Here is a 22,465-nt window from a genome sequence, read left to right as displayed (position 1 = left end):
AATATTCTCAGACATATTGGTAAGAGTGTCAAAAACACCCAGGGGAATTAGGAAGATTTCCATATGGTTTAGATTCTTCACAGATTAGAGGTGATTTTGAAAATTTTATTCCAACCCTGGAGGAGAATCAGTGTAATTTAAGCTCTGTAATGTAGGCTAATTCCCATATTACTTTTAGAAAGGGAAATTTAGTTTTTATCTCTTATGCCCTGCCGAATATTTTATTCTGTGCAAACAAGTCATATTGGCAAATACAAGCTCCACGAATACACACTGTGATCAACTTGTGCATTTGCAGAGTTCCAAAATGTATCAAACCTCCAGCAGAGCCCCTAGCAATTTTGCAAGTGAAAAGACTTCAGTACTTAAACTTGAAATTAAAAAAATATAAATATTTTCATGTGATAAATTGCCGGCAATGTGATATTCTCCTCTATCAAGGAAAATGAACTTTGAACACTTACTCCAAGGTATTGTCCATTTCTGTAGATACTGCCTGGTGGCACAACTTCCACGTAAGTGTGTTGACCTTCAGTGGTGCCCATGACGCTCAACAGCCCTTTCTCCACTTCATCACTATGGCAAAACCTCACAAACATCCCTTCTGGGCAAATGAGTCTAGTGATTTCACAGGCATCCTGTCACCTAATCCCATTCACAAGTTTATTGAGCTTCATCTTAAAACCGGTTAATCTTTTAGTCCCCACCATTACCCTGTTCCAGGATCTCACTGCTCTGGTGGCACAGCAAGCTCTTCCAATTTCCAGCCTACATTCATAGCCAATTAAGTCCCATTTGCTTTTGTGCCAACATTGTTCTTTAGCTTAAATTGCTTTTTCCCTCTAAAATATTTACTTGCCTGAGGTATTTGTAGCCAGCAATCATATCCCCTCTTCACATGCTAGACTAAACACACAAAGTTGCTCTCCTCTCCTATTGTAACACAGACCCCCTATGCTCCCCCGAACAGTGCTCCAAGCCCTCCTCTGCACCTCCTCTTCCCAATTCATCCCTCCTGAACACAAGCTGCCTTCAAGAATTGAAAGTAACATTTCAGATGAAGTATCAATAGATTCTCATATGATGACCCAGACACTTGCGCTCTCTCTGCTAAAAGTATCTCTTGCAATGCATCCTACAGTCACACTTGTATCGTGTTGGCAACTCCATCATACTGCGATCAACTAATGATCCCTCACCCACGCACCTACCATAGCGACACACCTACTGATCAGCTCTTTACTTCTGGCTGAAGTTGCTATTGGTACACTTCAAATGCAAAACCATAACTGCAATTTTTCATTTACTGAATTAAATACCATTTTTTTCCTTCTATTCAAGGGGATCCAGTTCTTTCTAGACAATCATCAGATCCTCATTTGTACTGACATGATCCTTCAACCTTACTGCCAACAAAAAGCATCAGTCTACCTCCTTCTGTGACAAAATTTTAAATGAAACTATTAAATCAAACCAGTCCTGAAATACATCCTTGAGCATGTTCACTAGTAACCTCCTGTCTGGTTAGATAAGCTCTCTTACAACTCTCAGTTGCTATCTTCCTTTAAGCTAGTTCCTTACTGCTAATCCCGTCTTTGTCAGCTTCACTATGAACGTCCTGTGTCATAGTATTAAATGTTTTCCTGAAATCCAGCTCAAATTTGCCATCTTTTATTCATCCAGAAGAGAGCATTCCTTCTTCCAATGGTAGGACAGATGTCAACTTTATTCCATCTACGCAGGTGAGAGTAGGGTGTCTCGCCTCTTCTCCATCCCAGCTGAGACTTTCCCTTGGAGGGAAGCGATTTGATCCTGCACTCAGCGACTGTTTCCCCAGTCCAGAAGAAATCAGTCTGCAGTGGGAGGTGGAGGCAGCTGCTCTCAGCATTGGTGGTGGAAGCAAATAGCTGAGATGAATGGCAAAAAATCAGCTGTTGCCAGCCGCATCTCTTGAAGGGACTGCCAACTCGACTAGGCTAACCTAGAAAAATCAGTTCCTTTATCAAAGATTGATATCAAGCCTATTGGTATGGTTTACTTCCGTTTTGTGCTTCGTTCCATTACTCCCAAGCCTTTAATCGGCTCTTCCTTCAAAATTTATTTTATAGCTATGTGCACTGCTGTCACCAGGTGTCTAGATCACTCTCCCTTTCTTCCCTTCTTCAGCACTTCTATTTATTATTTATTTAAAATACATTGAACAAACATTGCATTTTAAAATAAAAAGAAATTTATGAAAAATTACTTATCACTGAGTCTGCATCTTCATGACCCAGTTCTTCTAGAACTTGGGAGAAAGATTACCCCATTCCCTGACTTCCCTGTATTTTGTTTCCCAATTCATTATGGTAATTTCCACCACCATCAACCTACTGTTGTTATCCATCTTGTCCTAGTGCTCAGTAAAGGAGAGAATGAACACAGGATCAGAAGGAAAGTATTCTTTCTGTTCTTGGATTATACCTATATTATCCTTCATCTTCTCCCTGTCATCATTTCCATGGTCCTCCGTCTTCCCTTCTTTCTTATTTGCTCAATATCCTTCACAACATTTAATTCAGCTTGACTTCTGCCAAGCCTGACTTAACCTCCGCAGTCTTTTGCCTTGAAGACATAATTTCTTTGCTAACAGTCCTTTTGTCCTAGAGGTATGATGCTTATTCCCAACATCCTTTTGGAAGGAGCTATTCATACAATTCACTCTGTAGTCATTTTGCTACAAGTGCCCCCTTCCCACAGGCAGAAAACACCACTTTTGAATCCATTAGGTCTTCAGTCCAGCTGACATTTCTACAAAACTCCTTTCGTTTATGGATGTTTGCACTCTTGAAATTGAATTACAGGCTTTCTAATGTTTATTTTTCCATTACTTTAAGTGAAACAGAGTTCTGCTCTTGGCCTCCGCCCTCTGTATCTGTTACACCAGCGTATTTCTCCCAACAACCACAAACACCTTTCTGCCAATGACTCCTAAATCTCCCTCCCATTCTTTCTCACCATTTCTGACTTAACGTCTCCGGATGGTTCATCGCCAGTCTGACAAAACAAAACTGAGCTGGTAGCGTGGCTTCTTGGTATCTTTCATCTTCTTTTCTCTCTTATCATCAACATGCTGCTCAGAGCTTCAATATGAAAACCACCTGGCATTATCCCCTTCTGCTGAGCTCTCAACAGCAAAACCAGAAGCTGGTAAAACATGTTTATCCCAATGAGCTCTTTGCAAACTTTCTCTTATGTGTTCCTTGCAAACTGCTCTTTATTTTCATTTGTTTTGGGAAATGGTATGGAATGCATGGTCTAGAAGCTTGCCCATAAACCAGTCCTACATCTACCCTCTTTAATGGGAACTAGTGTAGAATATGAACTTTATTAACTACCAGAAAATTATGCCACCATGGGTTTAGAAACCTCTAAAACTGTAATTTCTAGCTTGTTACTGAGACATGTTTTTGTAAGAATCAAGCAAACACACCAGTCTTGAACTTGGAGGCTCTGTACAGCTACAGATCAACTGATCACAGGACAACTTTACTAATTTCAGGTAGGACCATCTTTTTCCTTTCTGTCTATGGATGGATACTTGGCCCTCCTGGCCACATCCAGCTCCCAGCAACTATATTGTGAGTCCTTGGGTCTATATAGTTTACTCACTTTTGTTTAAAAACGTCAATAAAAGAGTGAATAAAAAAGAAGTACCTCTGTCCAAGACAAGGACAAATGAGTACCCTACTCTTGAAGTCATCTTCTGTGGAGGCAAAGTCTATTTTTTAAACAAATACCCATCTGCCTTTCTAATCTTTCACGCATATTTGATTGGTTTCTGTTGTGCTTTATAAGGGCAGCTGCTCATGCCCATTTACACAAGCAATTTGCTTATGTGTCTAAACCTGCCTGAAGTATTTTTTTTTTTAATTGTGGTATACAATTTTTTTTACTCTTGAGCAATAAGCAGCAAAATCAAAGAATCTCACAGTAGGTTGTTTTGCTTTCTAATGACTCAAGCCTTTTTATGGATTCACTTTTGCAGTCATCACCCAATGTGGCCAGCAGCAAAATGAAAATAATTTGCCACAGCCTACCACCTACCATAAACAGGATGAATAATTAGTTGGGGTGGCTTCATTAATTTAAAAAAAGAAGAAAAAAGCTAAGGACTACATCTGAAGTTGGAAATAACTCACACTCAAGGAAGAAAAAACTCTTCTAAATCACCTCTAGAAATATAAACAAGAATGATCATTTACTTGTTTTGGTAAAAGGGATATGGTATTTTTCATTTTTTTTTCATGTAAAAGCTGCAATCCTGCAGCAAGGGAGAGGCTGGGGAACCTCCACTGAAGTGAACGAGACTTTTGGATGGATACAAGACCACACATGGGGATTTTACTGCAGGATCGAGGCCAATATGTTACACTCAAAAAGAACAATCGGGAAAGGGATATGAATCATACCCAAGACAATATCTTCATTAAAATACATTCAGCATTTAAAAAAGCACTGAAAATCAGTCCTCCAGCTCTTATAAAAGACTACAAGACCAGAAAAATGCGAGTATGTATATACACACACACAAATGTGCACAAAGATTTATGAAAGCTGTAAAGATCACTGGAATTCCTCAAGCACACCTCTGCAGCCTTGGAGAGAAGCAAGATCATTTTTCATTACTCTGCCGTCTCACTTAGGTGGTCTATTGATCATATCAAAAAGGATTTCACCATTACATACTCTTTTTCGTCTTACAGTTGGATTGACACCCAGAGTGTTAGTTCGGTTAACGCACGGGGTTAACACGGTCTTTCTCTGCTAAGTGCTACACTGTAAAATAATTGGGATACCCATTAGTACTGCAATAAACACAGACTTTCACTGCCCGGACTCTATTGTTTAATTTTCCCAAACAGTGGTTTACCCTTCTACATTTTTCTCCTTGAAGTATCACTTTTTCCCTCCTCTTTAATTCCACAATAAGTTCTCCTCCAGAGCTTTCTGTTGAATAAGCAACGTCTCGCAGGGTAACCAACACCGCCCACAGCTGTGTCCCACAATAGCCCCATGCTGCTTGCATTACGTCTTTTGGAGGATTTGGTCACGGTGCCTTAACTGCTCCAAACACTGCTCTTATTCATAAAAACGTGCAGAAGGAGGGGCTTCCAGCAGGATTCCTTTACCTGTTTCCCCACCACAAAACAGTGAAATAAATGGAATGGGTCATGAGCTACTTGGCTGGTAATGCAAACCTACGGCTTGACAAGTCAATAAAAAGCCAATCCTTTCCTCCCCAGCCACACGTAGGGAGCCAAGGCTAGAGGCAAACAATTTGGATATGCCTACACAGGGAGGTTAATGAACCCCATTATTCAGCTATTGTGGGCAAACACTATGAAGACAGTAATCTAAATTATCAAAGTCTGAGTAGCTCTCCACTAAATAGCACCCAAAGTTCAAAAGTTTCTTCACATGGTCTGATTTAGCTGTACAAGAAAAACCCTATTAAAAATTAAAGCTCCTGAATATCCACCAAACACAATACTGTAAAAAAAAGATGCATTCTTGGAAACTACATAGGGCAGAATTGTAGTTTAATTGTAGCTAATAGCAAAGTCCTGGTTTAGAGATCTAGCTTTTTTTCACAACTCCCAAGGAGCTTGAGCAGTTTTAAAAAAAGACATATTCATGTTACAGCAGCAACTACAGGTCCCCAGTGAGCTTAGGGGAACACCAACACGGCCCTTGCCTAACTTCTTGTCTTCAACCAGGTCAATAAAAAGCGTATCAATGGATTTGCTAATACCACCTTCTTCTCTCCTCCCTTGGTGCCATTATCTTTTTAAAGTCTGATTGTGTATGTGTGTGTGCATAGTTTTCCCAAGAAAATTCAATCTCTGGAGAGTTTGCAGCTCAACTCTTATGTAAATTAAGCTTGTTGCAGATAAAAGATCCATCATTTAGGCATCTGTTTTTTGGAGAACATTACCCTATAATAAACTTGGCAGTATTCTGCATGCTGCAGGTTTGATAATAAAGTTTTACAGAATTTCAGAAAGTATGAATAAAGAACTGGTTTACTGCAATTCTGTTGCCTAACTGTGGTTGCACTTAAAATAACGAACTCTTGAGTAACTAGCAGTGATGACCTAAATCATGTAAATTTATGTAAAATAAACTCCTCCAACAGTCCAGCTGTGTTTCAGGTAGGGTTATAGCTTCAATAAGATATTCTCAAGCTGCATTTCCTTTCAGGATTCCACTTTTTCAGATCTATGCTATTTTGACAGCTTCTAAAAATACGTGCTTATTGTGGTAGAACCACCTTATTGTGGTAGAAGTTCTTAGATGGATGATCACAGAAAACCAGAAAGCAACAAGACAGATTCCCCTGTGCTCTTAGTCCCAATGGGTCACCAATATTACACAGAGAGGTCAGATCTATTGCTCACAAAATAATTCGGTCTATATTGCCACGTGGCTTTGCGATTCCCTACAGAGGATGTCAGCTAGCTATGCTGGTGGCTTTTGTCATGGGGATATCATGCAGTCGAGTGAGCCTCCAAACGAACATAAGTTAGGCCTTGGACTGACAACATCCTACCAAATGATAAAAAGCTTTAGTGGAGTCAATTAAATATCTGGATAACAGATTTTTAGGGTTTTATTTTACAGTCCACAGGTTATTTAGTACACATTTTTTATAGATACATATGCATACATATCTGAGCATGTGTGTGATGTGTTTTGGAGAAAGTCACATATCCACTCACTTTAAAAATATGTAAGACAAGGGACAACTTCATTAGAGCAGCAGGTCAGGTTTGCAAGTTAAACACTGTTAAAATACTTGTCTTTCCCTTTCTCATGTCTGGTTTCCAGGTTTCCTGCTGATGGCAGAGCTATGATACAATGCAATACAAGTCTGGAGCAAAAACCTGAAATTTTAAAGTAAATTTGGAGATTTGATTTCACAAAAAATATATATCCTGCTTCTAAGTCACAGAAGCACTGAAACAGCAATCAGTGAGTGGTAGTCTGCTCTTTGGTCTGGTACTAGTGTCAGAAGCCGTGTGTTTTTTCTTAAAAATTGTATTTAAACGTAGAATAAATTTATCTGAAGCATCAAAAATTACAGCATGTATTTTTGCTGAAGTTTATGTCAACCGTGGTAGCAGCTGGAATGTCAACACCTCATCAATAGATACGCTTTTTAAAAACTGAAATGTATGAAAAATGATTGTGCTTAGGAAAAATAACTAGACAAAAAGAAACCATGATGCAACTGAATAAAAGTATTAAATTCTGCTCATCGTTTGCAGTTGATTTAAAATTCAGAAGTCTATACTAGCTGTGGTTTCTTGTTTTGTTTTGTTTTTTTTTTTTAAAAAGATAGCATCTCTAGTTCCTTCCTATACTAACTCAGTTAGCAATCTACCTTGATAACACTGGAGTGGAAAAAAACCCCAGTGAAAAAGCCTTCCAACATATCATTCAAATCATATCTAAAAAGGTGGTCATAAATATTTTAGAACCCAAGCAAACCAATAAGAGCCAGGCCCATTAAGGATAAGATCTTTTACAACAAATTAAATAAAACAATTTATTGAAGCCTGGACTTGAGATAAACTAGATTTACTAGCTGACCTTTTATTCATTTAAAGAACAAAATTAGCTCTAATTGCATTAGAATGGAATCCAGTAAATTTCTTCTAATGTGGCATCCATGCAAGTATTGCTGTAATTGTTTACAACTAAGATGGAAATGCTTTGATTTTAATCTACTTTCTTTTTGTTTTACTGAGTAGTTAAAACACTTGCAAAAAACCCTAAAGTAGAACAGTTTTTCCAGTATTGGTTTATCTATCCTTCAGCAACAGTACATTTTCATGTCTATTAACCTAATGTTATTAATAGCTCTTTTCAACTGATGTGTGTTGGAAGAATATTTGCACACCAGACAAGCTCGAATGCAGATATCACTTTGAATCTCGGTGCAGTATGTACTTGTATTCACAGAAACAAAAAAGGGGACTTCTCTGCCTCTACCATCACTGCTTTGAATGTTGGTCCAAGCAGAGGAGCCAAGAAGGGAAACGACAGAGAATAAACTGTTCGCTACACTGCAAAGGCATTTTCCTCACCACTTGCTGCATTATGTGAGTAAACCTGTGTTGCTGTAGTTGTGCTGTGTTTATGGTGTGATGTGAATCTCCATGTCAAGAACCATCAATCTGACACTTCAGACACCTGAAAGATTTCATGGCCTCACCAAGATCTGTAAGTACTTCCATTAAAGACAATCTTTTATATGAAGTTCCCCCAGACAAACCAACCTCCAGTTGAATAGGCACTTAAGTACTTCCAAAAGCCTCCTAACAGCTCTTCTCTCTAACAGAGGAAATTGAAATAACTCATTACTCCATCTAGTTTTCACTCATCAAATTCTGTGAATCCCCAAAAACTTTTCTCATACCTTTCCATGGCTGTATTGGGTTTGCATGTGTGGGGTGGCTACAGAGGCGGCTTCTGCGAGAAGCTGCTAGAAGCTTCCCCCATGTCCAGTAGAGCCAATGCCAGCCGGCTCCAAGATGGACCCACCGCTGGCCAAGGCTGAGCCCATCAGCGACGGTGGTAGCGCCTCTGGGATAACGTATTTAAGAAGGGGAAAAAAACCTGAGCAATTGCAGCCAGAGAAAGGAGTGAGAATACGTGAGAGAAACAACCCTGCAGACACCAGGGTCAGTGAAGCAGGAGGGGCAGGAGGTGCTCCAGGAGCCAGAGCAGAGATTCCCCTGCAGCCCGTGGTGCAGCCCATGGTGAGGCAGCTGTGCCCTGCACCCAGGGAGGGTAACGGGGGAGCAGATCTCCACCTGCAGCCCGGGGGGGACCCCACGCTGGAGCAGGGGGATGCCTGAAGGAGGCTGTGACCCCGTGGGAAGCCCACACTGGAGCAGGCTCCTGGCAGGACCTGTGGCCCTGTGGAGAGAGGAGCCCACTCTGGAGCAGGTTTTCTGGCAGGACTTGTGACCCCGTGAGGGACCCAAGCTGGAGCAGTTTGTGAAGAGCTGCAGCCTGTGGGAAGGACACACGTTGGAGAAGTTCATGGAGGGTGGGACCCCACGCTGGGGCAGGGGAAGAGTGTGAGGAGTCCTCCCCCTGAGGAGGAAGGAGCAGCAGAGACAACATGTGATGAACTAACCACAACCCCCATTCCCTGTCCTCCTGCACCACTGGGGAAGAAGAAGGTAGAGAATTCAGGAGTGAAGTTGAGCCCGGGAAGAAGGGAGGGGTGGGAAGGGAGAAGGTGTTTTAAGATTTGGTTTTATTTATCATTATCCTACTCTGATTTGATTGGTAATAAATTAAACTAATTTCCTCAAGTCAAGTCTGTTTTGCTCATGATGAGTGAATTACTGAGTGATCTCCCTGTCCTTATCTCAACCCATAGAGTCTCTCATTATATTCTTCTCTCCCCCGTGCAGCTGAGGAGGGGAGTGATAGAACGGCTTTGGTGGGCACCTGCTATCCAGCCAGGGTCAAATCACCACAATGGCAATTCATGGTATTCTCAAACAATCCCATGTTAGTAAACTCCAGAGTCATGCTAATTGAAACACATTTCTATATGATAATTATCAGTTATTCAGAACTTCATTACCAACACAGATGAAACATAAGTTTAACCTTTCCTTACCATAATACATCATAAAAACTTTTGTTTCTGCCTGCTACGAGCTACTTGAAGGATTGATGATCCTACTATAGTCTTTTCAACTAACAACTTTAAATAGAGGTCACAGACTTCACAGGTCCAAGCCACACACACAGCTATGTAATGCTTTGTCTCAGAGCCACACCAGTCCTTTTCATAATGATCACAACACGTGGAAATTAAAATATGCTCTGAGTTCAGGCTGAATATTAATTGTTGAGGATGAAGGCAAAAGTATTATTTAGAGTAGGACAGCTCCACTGCGAGCCCTGCCACATCAGACAACGGATTGATATGCAACACAAAACAGTTCCCAGAGCCACGTGGCACAAACTGTATTTACTTGTGTAACGACAAATTTCTTCCTGGATTTCGCCCTGGAGAACTACGATAAATCCTAAAAGCTCTTACAAAGCTCCGTAAGTTCTTGTTTGCCATCAGCCAGAAGGTACGACGGGGTGATACAGCCATTACACTGGGACAACTTTCACGTGCCAGTATGGTGGGCGGTGAGGAGATATTTAATTTAGAAAAGGGAAACCAGTAAAGCAATCTCAAGGACAAGTGTCACGTGGAGAAGATGAAGTTCCCCTCCTAAGACAAGTACAGATGCTGCAGCACAACCACTTTTTAGCATTTCCTACCAGCTGCCTCCAGGACTCCCCTGCCTCTGACGATCTCAGCCTTGGTGTTAAATTCTCCCCTAATTTGTCTAGAATTTGAGCTAAGTCAGCTTTGTGTGTCTCCCATCCTGGAGTTGGGGTTTAAAGTCTAGGCTCTGCCATGCTAAGGATCACAACACCTGAGGTCCTCAGTCAGAGGTCAAGATGCCACTAAAGGTGCACAAAGGAAACGGGGATAGAAGTGAGTTTCCCAAAAGGCCATGAAACAAGATGTCAGTATCTCTGACTGACTACAGGCTAGCAAGGCTAACGATGATCGTAGAAACACAGGATGGTTTGGGTTGGAAGGGACCTTAAAGATCATCTAGTCCCAACTTCCCTGCCATGGGCAGGGACACCTTCCACTAGCCCAGGTTGCCCAAAGCCCCGTCCAACCTGGCCTTGAACCCTTCCAGGGAGGGGGCAGCCACAGCTTCTCTGGGCAACCTGTGCCAGTGTCTCACCACCCTCACAGTAAAGAATTTCTTCCTTAGATCTAATCTAAATCTAACCTCTTTCAGTTTAAAACCGTTACCCCTCATTCTGTCCCTACAATCCCTGATCAAGAGTCCCTCCCCATCTTTCCTGTACCCCCTTTAAGTACTGGAAGGTGCTATAAGGTCTTGCCGGAGCCTTCTCTTCTCCAGGTTGAACACCCCCAACTCTCTCAGCCTGTCCTCACAGGGGAGGTGCTCCAGCCCTCTGATCATCTTCATGGCCTCCTCTGGACTTACTCGAGCAGGTTCACATCTTTTTTACACTGGTAAGTGTAAAGTGTACCCATACCGCTGGTAAGCAATTAAGTACCCATATGATTTGTAGCAAGCAGATGGAGTCTGAAGTCCCTCCTCAAAACGTGTGTGGGTATGAGAAAGACTAGGGTAAGATAAGATGGGAAGCAAAGTCAACTCTTCAGTGATAAAATGTGGCCTCAGAACTTTAATGCAGAAGTTCTGCCTCAAAAATATGACTTAATTTTCCCCATATAAATACCTATACTATCTTGCAAAAAGAGGAGTTTAGAAGTATCCGTAGCTCCTCAAGGAGGAAAATAAATTTGTGGGCTTTAAAGGGACAGTCTGTCCACCCATGCACATTCAAATCTGCACAGCAGGAAAGACAACTGTTCTGAGAAAGCAGGAGCTTTCGACAGCAATCTGAGGCACAGAAATTTTAGATTACACTCACATATTGTGAAAGGAAGGAAGCACAAACAGTTGAAAAGCAGGAAAAAGCCCTGATACTTGGGGTGGGGGGTGTCCCATGGAAACCATGAAATGACTGAAGTCCCGTAGCAACTTCAAACCAGTAAAACTCACAGTTGCCTACTGAGACACAGTGGACAGCACAGAAAAACAGAATAATCATCAAAGATGCTATTTAACTTATAAAGCAGAAAAATTAGTGATTAGGAAATTGAGCTCAGAATGGCTATAAAAGAAAAACAACTCCATTAGCAATATTTAATGGGATGGATGGAAAGAAAAAATCTGTTTGGTGCTCATGTTTACCATCAGACATGAAAGTGTGCTCTGCACCATTAAAAACATGAAAAACCTGATTAAAAGAAACCCTCCACATACAACATAGGACCAGCCTAAAAAGCCCAGTGACGCATGGTTTCTCCAGCCTCCCCAGCCACCTGTTTATGCTGCATGATCTCAGGATAGGGATCATCCTATTTACACTCATACAGTACAAAGTAACTATTATTTGTACAACAGCACCCAATAATTAGGGAGCTAATGAACCATCATTTGAAATGCGTTAGGTACACTCATGAATAATCATCAACAGTTATAATAAAACAGACACGTCTAAAGGAATTTCAACTGTTATGTTTTAAAGCATAAAACAACTGTTAGTTGAAGAGCGTTATGAAACTTAGCTGTAGGTTACACTAGGGATAACTAGGGAAACCTCACTAAATATCTCTGGAGGCATCATAAGAGTCTAGATGGATACTTGTAATCCACGTCCTCGAAAGGCACGGAGTGAGAAACACAGTAGAGTTAGTAGAAGATGATGGGTCCCCCTTGGAGAGTAGAAGGAAAAGGGCAAAATGTCCAAAAAGTTTCTATTGGTAAGCATTCTTGATTTTTTATTAGAACGGTCAAAGCTGTCATAGCTGTATGCAAGTCATTCACCACGAGTTTTTAAGCGTTTCCCACTAAAAATAAGAGCCACCATACACCTTGCAGATGGATTTATTTGTACTTACATCTTGTCTTGACCTGCACCCACTCTTAATGTCAGCCGAGGAATAACCGGTGATGGAGCTGGAACAACTGGTTCCACCTTTATCTGTACAAGGGAACACAATCATCTATCAAAGACTGCCAGCAGACTCCCAAAATATATTAATTACATGAAAGCATCGATGGAGTTAACCAAACAGAGTATATTGGCTTAATGAGACAGACCTATGACAGACTGATCACTGCTCTCTCACACTTCGTGCTGTGGCATGGATGGTCAGAGTTTGCTGGGAGCTCCCAGCCATAGCAAATCACAAACATGAATTCTAGACTAAAAAATAAACTTGAAATTTCATTGCATTTGTACCTGCTCACACACTTTGTTAACAAGTCTTCCTGATTTAGTGTTTTTCTAGAGACACAAAACCCCCCAGCATGTTTCTAAACAATGACATGAAATGCTTTGCTCATAGTACTCAAACTTGATAGGTGCCCACTGGTGTTTGTACTTTTTTTTTTTGAGATTTAAATTCAATTATTCCCCAGGTTCATCACATAAATGTACTGTGACCCTCCCGCATCAAAATTAAGACACAGAGGAAGCAAATAAACTCCAAGCACCAACACTTTAATACTTTATGAAAATGTTTATCCACATAGGTATAACAGAACCATTGCTTTTTAATGTAATTAGGCTGAGGTTTCTAACGGCTATTTTTCAAATGGCCTGGTTTCCAACCTCAGTATCTGGTGGAGTTTAGACCACTTGAATATGTCCTTAAACTCTGAACCAGTATCTGCCAAAATTACCAACTCCCATTGAACTACTGCTTTGCAAAACCTGTACAGAATCATCTCTGATTTTACAGTTGACACTGTAATGATTCTCCATATATAAGTTGCTCAACTTATATCCATATATATGAGAAGCGTATATACATTATATATGTATATATATGTAGAAAGAGAGGGAGATTGGTCTCATCTTGAGCATGTGCGTCATCATATTTAATAAAATAACCACTTAGCTGAATCTGGTCCAGAAATGTAAAGAGACAAAAATAGTATGCATACACTAAATGGAAACCCAAGCAACTCTCAGTGGGAGAAATCTGTTTTTAAAAGCTTTCATAAGGAAAGGGAGGGCAAACAATCAATTCAAAGCACAGAAAGCAGCGCAGGAGACAGCAGGCCAGAGTGGGAGGACTCAATCAGGACTTACATTGAGGAATGGTAATGACAAAGTCCCGTGCCACGCACCTTGTCCAAAGAATCAGAGCTGCTCATTAGGAGATGTCTACCCCAGAGAGAGGGCTGCAGCCTGAGGAGTATTTCTGTTTTGACACAGTTAACCATGCTTTTCAATAAAGCTCTCTACGGATATGTATTAGCCTACTTCACAGGCCTCTCTCTATGCTTTTGTTTATATAGTACGATTTTTTGTTATGTCATTGCCCTGGAGTGTTGCAAGAGCTTTTTTCCTCTAGAACTCCTAATGCCTGCAACAGTTCCACTGCCACTTTCCACAGGTAAGTCTCTTAACTGCTTTCCAGCATCTTAACCTGGAGCATCGTCCACTGGACAGAGACATGGAATGGAACCCTGGGTACAGGAGGCTCAGGCACGTGGCTTTGCACAGACTATCTTACCTCTTTTCCTGCTCCTCCTCCTACAGGAGGTTTCTCCTCCTCCTGTAGTGCCTGCTTTGAATACAAAACTTCCTAGGACAAGCACTGCTGCTTAGCTTCCAGCACACAGCACAGAAAGACACTCATTTCATCTGTCTTTTGTGTAAAGGTCCTTTGTACTATTACTTGTATACCTCCAAGATGTTCTAAACAATGGTGGTGTGGGCTCACGTGGCAGAAGGAAAGCACATAAAACACTTCTTTATGCTCAGATACCAACATCGCAGTCCACTGTGAGAGGAAAACTGGGTTCCGTGACAATCCTAAATCTTACTCTTTGACACACGAGGAGAGGAAGCATCTTTCTACAACACGGGTTTGTGTGTAGGGTCTGCACAACTGGAGCAGAGGGAAAATTAAAGAGCGTTCACAGTTATATCCTGGATATCCTGATCTTCCTCTACATCGCCGATAGGATTTTGATTCATGAATAAGGGCAGTTTACTTTGGGGCAGGTCTGGCCAGCCCTGCCCTGATGCAAGGATGGCTCCATTTCTCATGAAAGCAGTTCCTCAACTACTTTAGTTTACAGATCAGCATATTAAGGTTAGCTGAAACTGGGTCAGCAGCTGCTTCGTGAGCAGCTCAGTCACTCCTACAGCACGCCCGGTAATCTCCACAGTAGAAGTGGGGTGTAACTGCTTCAGCTGTTTGCTTTTAATTTGGTAGTGCATGCAAGGCAGCGCCCCAGCTCACTGTCTCCTTTTCTGGCTCCAAGGGCAGCACCCCAACGCTTACTGCAGAGCACAGAGCTGCAGACAAGCCCTGCACAAAGCTTTTCTTCCTCAGTGCCACCACCAAACACTTCCAGCATGCAGCCTTCAGCTTCTGCTTTCTGCCATTTAGCAGAGTATTGGTTGCTGTTCTGTGTCTTCCAGCAGCTCGGGGCAAAATTACAGGGAAAACGTGATAAAAGGCTTCAATTCCCCAACAGGATGGGATGCACACTTAGGTAATAACAATACTCAAAAATGGAAACACGACCACTGAGTGGCTCTTTTACTTAAGTATAGCAATATTAGAAACAGAAATCTGGTATTTTCTACTGGCTATCAAGAGCTGAAACTGCAGTTAGCCCACGAACTCGTCTTTCAGGCTGCGCTTACGCCTCCGAAGCGGATGCGCTGTGGAAGGTTCAGTGTCCGAGCAGTAACTCAATCATTTGCTCTTACAGCACAACTGCTGGCTAAACAAGTCATTGTGTGATGTAAAAGCTAAATTAAGGAAATGTGTACTTTTAGGGGTTAAAATGAAAGAGCAGCATTCTGGAGTAATACTGGGAATTGGGGCCAGCAGAAGAGCATTTACAGTGGATTACTAAGCTTCCCAAATCACCAAAGAGGTAAAGTCCAGCAATATAAGACTCCTTTGTAGCTAACTAAAAATACATTGTCAGTGGATTTGTCCAGTTTTATGTATAAGCAATACTTCTTTCACCTGAACTAATACTAGTAGTCATATAAGCCCCTTATTGCCATGTGCTGCATTTTTTTTGCTAATCTTCAAGGATTTAGCTTCTTTGCCACATACCTCAGGGCACCAACTGATAAAGCTCTAACTCTCCATTTTTCCAGGACACCAGCAGTGCGGCCTTGCAAAAAATGAAAATCGCTCAAGAGATTTAAAGGGGAAATTTATTTTTAAAATCCTGACTTGCAGCAAAGAGGTGGATTTAAAAAAAGCTTATCTATCAAGAATCAGTTTAAATTTTAATTCTATCTGGGGACCCTTTCATGCATTCTAGCTTTAAAGTTTATCTTTTGACAGGGACTTTTTGCCAAGGTAATGGGCAGCTTTGTCAATTTAATTTGTCCAAGTTTTTATTACTGTTGAACTACTTTTCCTAATATATATATGTTCACTCTATACCAAGCTTTACCAGTTTGTATTTGTTTGTGTAGCTGTTATATTGCTCTAAAGCAAACTAGATATAGAGATTTGCAGAGGAAACGCAAAATCGAATGTATGAAAAACAAGCAACTCGTCTCTATTTTATATACACACGTATTTAACTTAAAAAGAAATCTCTGCAGAAATTCTCAGTGAAATACTGACAAAACATCTCAGGCATGAGGGGCAGACAGACAAAATGGGGAATCCATGAAAGTGTTGCTGCAGTCTAAAACCTGGACATTAAATTAACATGGACAACTGGACCACCACCCTGTCAATCACCAACTCATCCACAGCAAACAAATGTTAGTTCTCCAGATCGCCCAGATTCTGCACTGAAAATCCACCTGTCAACTTAAAAAATATGTCAAGTTTTGAAATCAGCAGTTTGTTGCAAGTCCAGCATGTAGCACAACAGGGTACAGTGGCAAAAAAGGAAAGTGAGGAATGTCCCAAATCTGAACTTGTACAAACTGACTATTACACTCAAAGCAGGATATAAAGAGCATCTTCCAGAACTTATATAGTGCTTTCTAATGCTAAGGACAGAGATTTACGAAATCCTGTATCCAAGGTTATCAATATGAAGACAATCTCTTTTCTTTTTTCTTCTTATATTAACAATTTAATGTGTATTATAAGGTGAAATGACAAAAAAATTAGAGCAAACCCTGAATTAGGGGAGCCATTTCTAATGGGATTTCAAATCTGATAACATGCGAATATGCTGGTTTAATTTCTTAAATATATTCTCAAGATTAGGTGATATTGGAAAGAAGAAATTATCTTTGGCTGATGTAAATTTGTGAGAGTTACAGGAGTGGAAGGAGTGCAACTCACTTGAAAACTAGCTCTCCTCTCTCTCAAGCATAAGACTCAAAACGAAAGGTGACATTTGAACATTTAGGCCATAATTTGGAAACAATTTTCTTACTTCAAACAAATTGGAACAACAAGGGGGTGGTCTTGCTAAGAAAGGATTCAGCAGCTCTTCTGAACAACTGAGATAACTGGTTAACTTGTTTATTTGAAGGCAGCCTGCTCCTCATTTCTGTCCACCTGGTAATTTACAGGCTTCTACAAGCTGTGAAAGAGTAGACTGCTAGAAACTAAATTTAAAGTTTATGTGGAAGGTATGTGGTTGCTGGCCCTACTAGTGGAAATATACAGAACAAAATTCGTGCATTGCAGCACTACATACATGTGTTGTGTGTGTGCTGCTGTTGAGTCTGAGCCCCAGCTTTTCAAAGTGAGTTGAGGAAAACCAGAAGGACAGTCTCACATTTCAATTTCACAGAATTGAACTTCCATTGTTTTGTCTTCCAAAGAGGTGGGACAATCCCTGAAACTTGCCTGATGTCTTCCCTGGAGCTGTTATTTGTAAAAATACCAAAGCTCATCTCAAAGCTCTTAAACAACGCTCAGCAGCAAATATAGGAATCCATTTGCATTTCTCAAGCAAGTATTGCCATTTCAACTCATCTAAACAGCTTACCTTTTCATGTTTGTGTTTCTCTTTTTCTTTCTCTTTCTTTTCTCTTTCTTTCCTCTCCCTTTCCTTCTCCTTCTTTTCCTTTTCTTTGTCCTTCTCCCTTTCTTTCTTTTTCTTCTTCTCTTTTTTGTCTTTTTTCTTTTCTTTTGGTTTCTCTTTGTCCTCAAACAGTTTTTCAGGAAGCATTGGAGACAAGGAAGGTAACACAGTGGGAAGCCTCATGGCAGTGGGTGTGCTGAACAAGGGCAAAGACATTTCTTTGGGAGGTAACACAAGAGGTGTTGATGGAGCCTTTACTTTATCTTCCTTGCCCTTATCTTTAAGTTTTTCTTTGTCTTTCTTGTCCTTGTCTTTTTTGCCTTTCTCTTTCTCTTTCTTTTTATCTTTATGTTTTTCTCTCTCCTTTTTGGTATTGCCATCTTTCAACTTTACTTTTGTGTCAGCATCATCAAAGTCCTTTAGTTTGAATTTATAAGGATCAAGATCATCGTCTTTGAGTAGTTCCTTCCACTGAAACTTTGCCTCCTTGTTTCCTTCCTTGTCTTTATCCTTCTCCTTGTTCTTTTCCTTCTCTTTATTTTTCTCCTTGTTTTTCTCTTTATCTTTTTCCTTTTGTTTTTCTTTCTTCTTCATTTTTGTCTTTAGCTCTTTTTTCAATTTCTTTTTCACTTCTACCGATGAAGCCAACTTGGTTTTCTCCTCATAGACTTTGAGAAGAGGTTCTGGAGTTGGTGGTGAAGCAGAAGGAGAGGAGAAATAAGTGAAGTTGGTAGGTGGATTAGAAGGTGTCCCCATGTTTGCCTTTCGGATGACCTCATCAATTGAGTCATCCATTGTCCATGAAATGTCTGAACTTGAAGTCCCACCTGAGGGAGGTATTGGAGTTGCTCCTGCCTTATTAGCATTATTGGCAGAAACAGAAGGTTTAGGGGTTGTAGTCTCTGAAATAGAAAGTCTTTTAGGACTGGTAAAAATTTCCCCTTCTGATTCAGAACCAGAGGAAAACTCAAAGGGATCTGGTTCTCGTTCTGCACATGCACGAGCAATCACAGCATTGATTGAATCATCAATTGTCTTGTCCATTACTGGTACTTTTTTAGTCTGGTTTTCAATATTTGGCTTGGTGACAGGCTCAGGTGACGTCTGTTCTTGTTTTACTTGAATGTTTTCCTTTCCTATCTTGTCGCTTAATGCAGCCAGAGGGGTTCTACTTGGTGTTTCAGGCTTGACAGGTGGTTGGGGAACATGAGCAGGAACCTTTGGACTTTTAGGACTTTTTGGGCTCTTGGCGCGACCTGGTGACTTTTTTTCTTTGGATCCAGTTTTTGGTGAACGTATGGGACTTCCAGTTACCACTGGCGAGGGTGTAGTTTTAGGTGATTTTGTCTTTTGTCCTGGAGAACTTGTTTTGGACTTTGTTTTGGGTACAAATGGCTTTGCCTCTAAAGTTTTGGGGGTTGGCACTTGCGATTTTGCAATGGGAGCCAACATCGGTGGTTCTGGTGAAGGAGGGGCTAAGTCTGTACTGTCCTGAACATGAACTGGAGAAAGCATTGGTGGTACTTTTTGAGTATTTATTGAGCTAAGAGGCTCACGTGGTTCCAAAGCTCCGTCCAAGGAGTCCCCTTTGGAAACAGATAGTTTTGGCCGTTTCACAGGTGGAAATTCCTCAGCATCAGGACTTTCTAATGGTCTCTTGCTCAAGTAGTTCTCATCATTAATTGCCTCATCCTCTTCCATATCTCCCTCTTCTTCCAGTGGCACCTGCATGGCCTCTGCAGATGTACCTCCATCGGTAGGCACCTGTTCCTCTTCTTCTTCTGTAACAAAGAACATTTAAAAAAGGCATTAGGATAATTAAAATGTGTTTTACAGAAACAAACAAGCATCAGAACAAATGTTCATATGCATCTCAGCCCATAAGAGATAACTGGCCACTTAACAGCTTCTTACTGATCTACTTGGGAGGGAAGTGTGGCATCTCCTCCGACTTGCATCAGTCACCAACCATCATAACTGGCAGGTGCCCTCATCGCAGTGTAACACCAAATCTATGAGCAAAGGATATGAGGGTAGAGCTCACCAATGAGAGTAGACCTTGTGGAGTAGGTCCAGAGTGTCAGTTCTACCTAAAAACATCCTGATTATTTCTCACTGCAGTTGCTGGGATTACAATAACACAAACCTGCTTCATTCATTTTAAATGAAGGCAGAGAGGTTGAACCATTTTTTGCTGTATCAAAGTGGACTGCAAAGCATACATCGAAGTAAAATTCACTGGAATTAGCTGTCTTGCTTATATATCACACAATTTTGACTGCAGATTAACTACTAGGAAAATGCCTTCCTAAACCCGCCGCACCTTCCCGAAGCAGCACAGTCTGAAGGTTAAAGCAGAGGACTAAGTCCCATTCAACCTGCCAGGTTCTGTCTTTGATACCATCTTAAGAGCTTGCTGCACATGGACGTTATCTGTTATGATTATATGGGAACACCCCAGCACTGCGTGTGTGTGTTGGTTTGGATCAGGAGCACGCCTTTGAAATGCATCTCCCCATCACCCCCGCTTATTGTTGTTTTGTCTGCATCACGGAGCAATCCTGGAGTGCATATGCTGGCTCCTTGCTGTAGTGAAACCAAAACGAAAGATATGTTGCCAGAGGAATACACCTAATATGCTCCAGTTGCAAGTGGGCATTCAGGCTATGAGACCAAAAAAACAGCTTTTGAAAATAAGATAAACCCGAAACATTTAGAGTGTGGACATCAGGCACCAACTGTTTCAAGCCAGTGTGGACACCACCTGTGTGATTGCTCTGGTTTTGTTTAATAGCCATTTTTTTTTTTTTCCTACATATAACACCATCTTCAGTCCTACACATGTGATGTTATGGCGCAGAGAAAGGAGAAAATTCACTGGAGATCTCCCAGCAAATCCAGGCAGGTTTGAGAAGAGAACCTCTGATCTCCCCAACCACAGCCAAGCACTTTATCCTCTTGGATACACTTTCTCACTTTAAAAATGGAATTATCCAAGCAGGAAAAAGGATTCTTAGTCTGGAATACGAACGAGCACACTGGTGTTAACCTGACACATTTATATTTGCTGTAATTACGTCATTACACCTATGCCGGTTAACATTCCTGTGTAGACAACCTCACTTCACTTTACCCCATGTCTCTGTTTACCCACCTGCAAAAACTCATGACATTTTGTCTAGCAGGGTTTCTACGGAAAGATATCAAGTGCCCTAAGATTCTCACATGAAATATGTAGTAAAAAATATTTATTATGACAGCAGATAAAACCCAACTTCTTAATGAGCAGGTGGTTTTAAAGAGGCAAACACCAAGAAACTTATAAAGTTACACTAACACCATTTAAAGCTTTGTAAGACAGCATCTTTCTGAAATATCTTTTCAAGGCATTTATTTTCAGGTTTTCTGTGCTGGTGTTTCTCTACTGTAATGTGTCAATGCTCTGATTTAGGAGAGTTGAGTCAAGAGCCCTGGGCTGCAGCACAAATCTTGCCAGCATCACAAATTAAGTAAAATGAGCTAGCAACTCTGGCTTTTGCCAGGGCCCAGAGGATTTACAGCAGCCAGCCCAGAGAGGAGACTTTGCCTGAGGATAAAGTCTTAGCCTTCCGTGAAAAACAGAAATGTTAGGGAGTTAGGTTTTGCCTGGCTGGGCACTGACATTAAATTTTTTAAACTGCAAAGTTAGAGTATAACTGAGAAATCACTGTGGACCGAGCCTGCACCTGCTATGGGAGAAAAAATCTGCTTCCAGATCATGGAAGTCATTTCAATCTCTGTTTAAGCTGTTGCAGAAATCAGCTGCCTTCATCTGCTCAAAACTGTTTTGGGGATGAAGAATTAGCATTCATCAGATGTCATACAGCACCGGTTGCTACTGAGCAATTCCCTCTCAACCCCATTCAATCCAGTTTGCCACTGAGAGTTTGTTTTCATTTAAAATTTTAAAGAGAGATAAAATTTAAAACAAACACCATACTTTAAAATCAGGATTTAGAGAAGTCTTCTGCCGCAGCTACAAGATGAAAAGTGTAGCCAAATTCAAACATTAGGAAAGACAGGGTTTGATCATGCAGACTTTTAGAGATAGCAACATAAACCATTTTAATATAAATAACACGAGGATAAAAAGAGTCAATAAAGTGGAAGAGAAACTACTGCAACAAACAGTAAAAAAATTACATTTACTAGAAGAATCAGAACATTTATTGTTAAAGACTTCTGCCCGGTGTTCGCTTAAACAGCCACTCTGTTACACCGTGTCTCAGGGAAGTGCGCTGCAATATTTCATATTTTTGTAACTCCTTCCCATCCCAAGGTGCTTCTCATGTTTTACCTACTCAGGATTGCAGAATACCAGCAGCTGCTGGATCAAAGGCGAAAAAACAATTTCAGAGGAGGTTTGGAGAACAGGGACTGGAGTTTTGTGCAATAAAAAAAGAGCAATGCTTATTTTTTTTTTAATAAGGCCAAGCAAAGTTTGCACCGGGCCCACGAAGTTTCTGTGATCTTGTGTGGAGATGCCAGGGAAGGGCAGAAAAGGTTAAAGTGCAGTTTGTAGAGGTGAGACTAGAAATCGGGGTGTCTTGGCTCCAGCTTTCATGCACATTCCTGCAAGCCACAAAGACAACTTAGTAAGGAAGCAGAAGCATTACCATCCCTTTTATATGGACTTGGATTCCCCAAAACATCTGGAAAAAATTGCCTGGGTCAGTCCTGAACAATCCAGGGACTAAGGAAGTTCACGAGCACTTAACTACTGACACACATTCACCACTTTTCAGACATGC

At 41.0% G+C, this 22,465-nt stretch overlaps 1 protein-coding gene across 2 annotated transcripts in view; it reads right to left on the bottom strand.

Moving 5' to 3' along the window:
- The window catches only part of TAF3 (TATA-box binding protein associated factor 3), a 125,700-nt gene that overhangs the window by 11,393 nt on the left and 91,842 nt on the right, over nt 1–22,465 (bottom strand). The window contains exons 1-3 of one of the 2 annotated variants that reach the window (XM_074869727.1): nt 21,858–21,967; nt 17,640–19,456; nt 12,587–12,669 (exon numbers count right to left, since the gene is read on the bottom strand). In XM_074869727.1, coding sequence (XP_074725828.1) covers nt 12,587–12,669; nt 17,640–19,406 — 1,850 coding nt within the window. In that variant the 5' untranslated portion in view covers nt 19,407–19,456; nt 21,858–21,967. Of the gene's footprint in view, nt 1–12,586; nt 12,670–17,639; nt 19,457–21,857; nt 21,968–22,465 lie in introns of those variants that run through there. The other variant, XM_074869728.1, reaches the window with a different exon arrangement.

This window comes from Strix uralensis, chromosome 5, assembly GCF_047716275.1.
Source record: "Strix uralensis isolate ZFMK-TIS-50842 chromosome 5, bStrUra1, whole genome shotgun sequence".
Classification (NCBI taxonomy): domain Eukaryota; kingdom Metazoa; phylum Chordata; class Aves; order Strigiformes; family Strigidae; genus Strix; species Strix uralensis.
The sequence above is the reverse complement of the archived record's forward strand: the minus strand, read 5'-3'. Positions and strand labels throughout refer to the sequence as shown.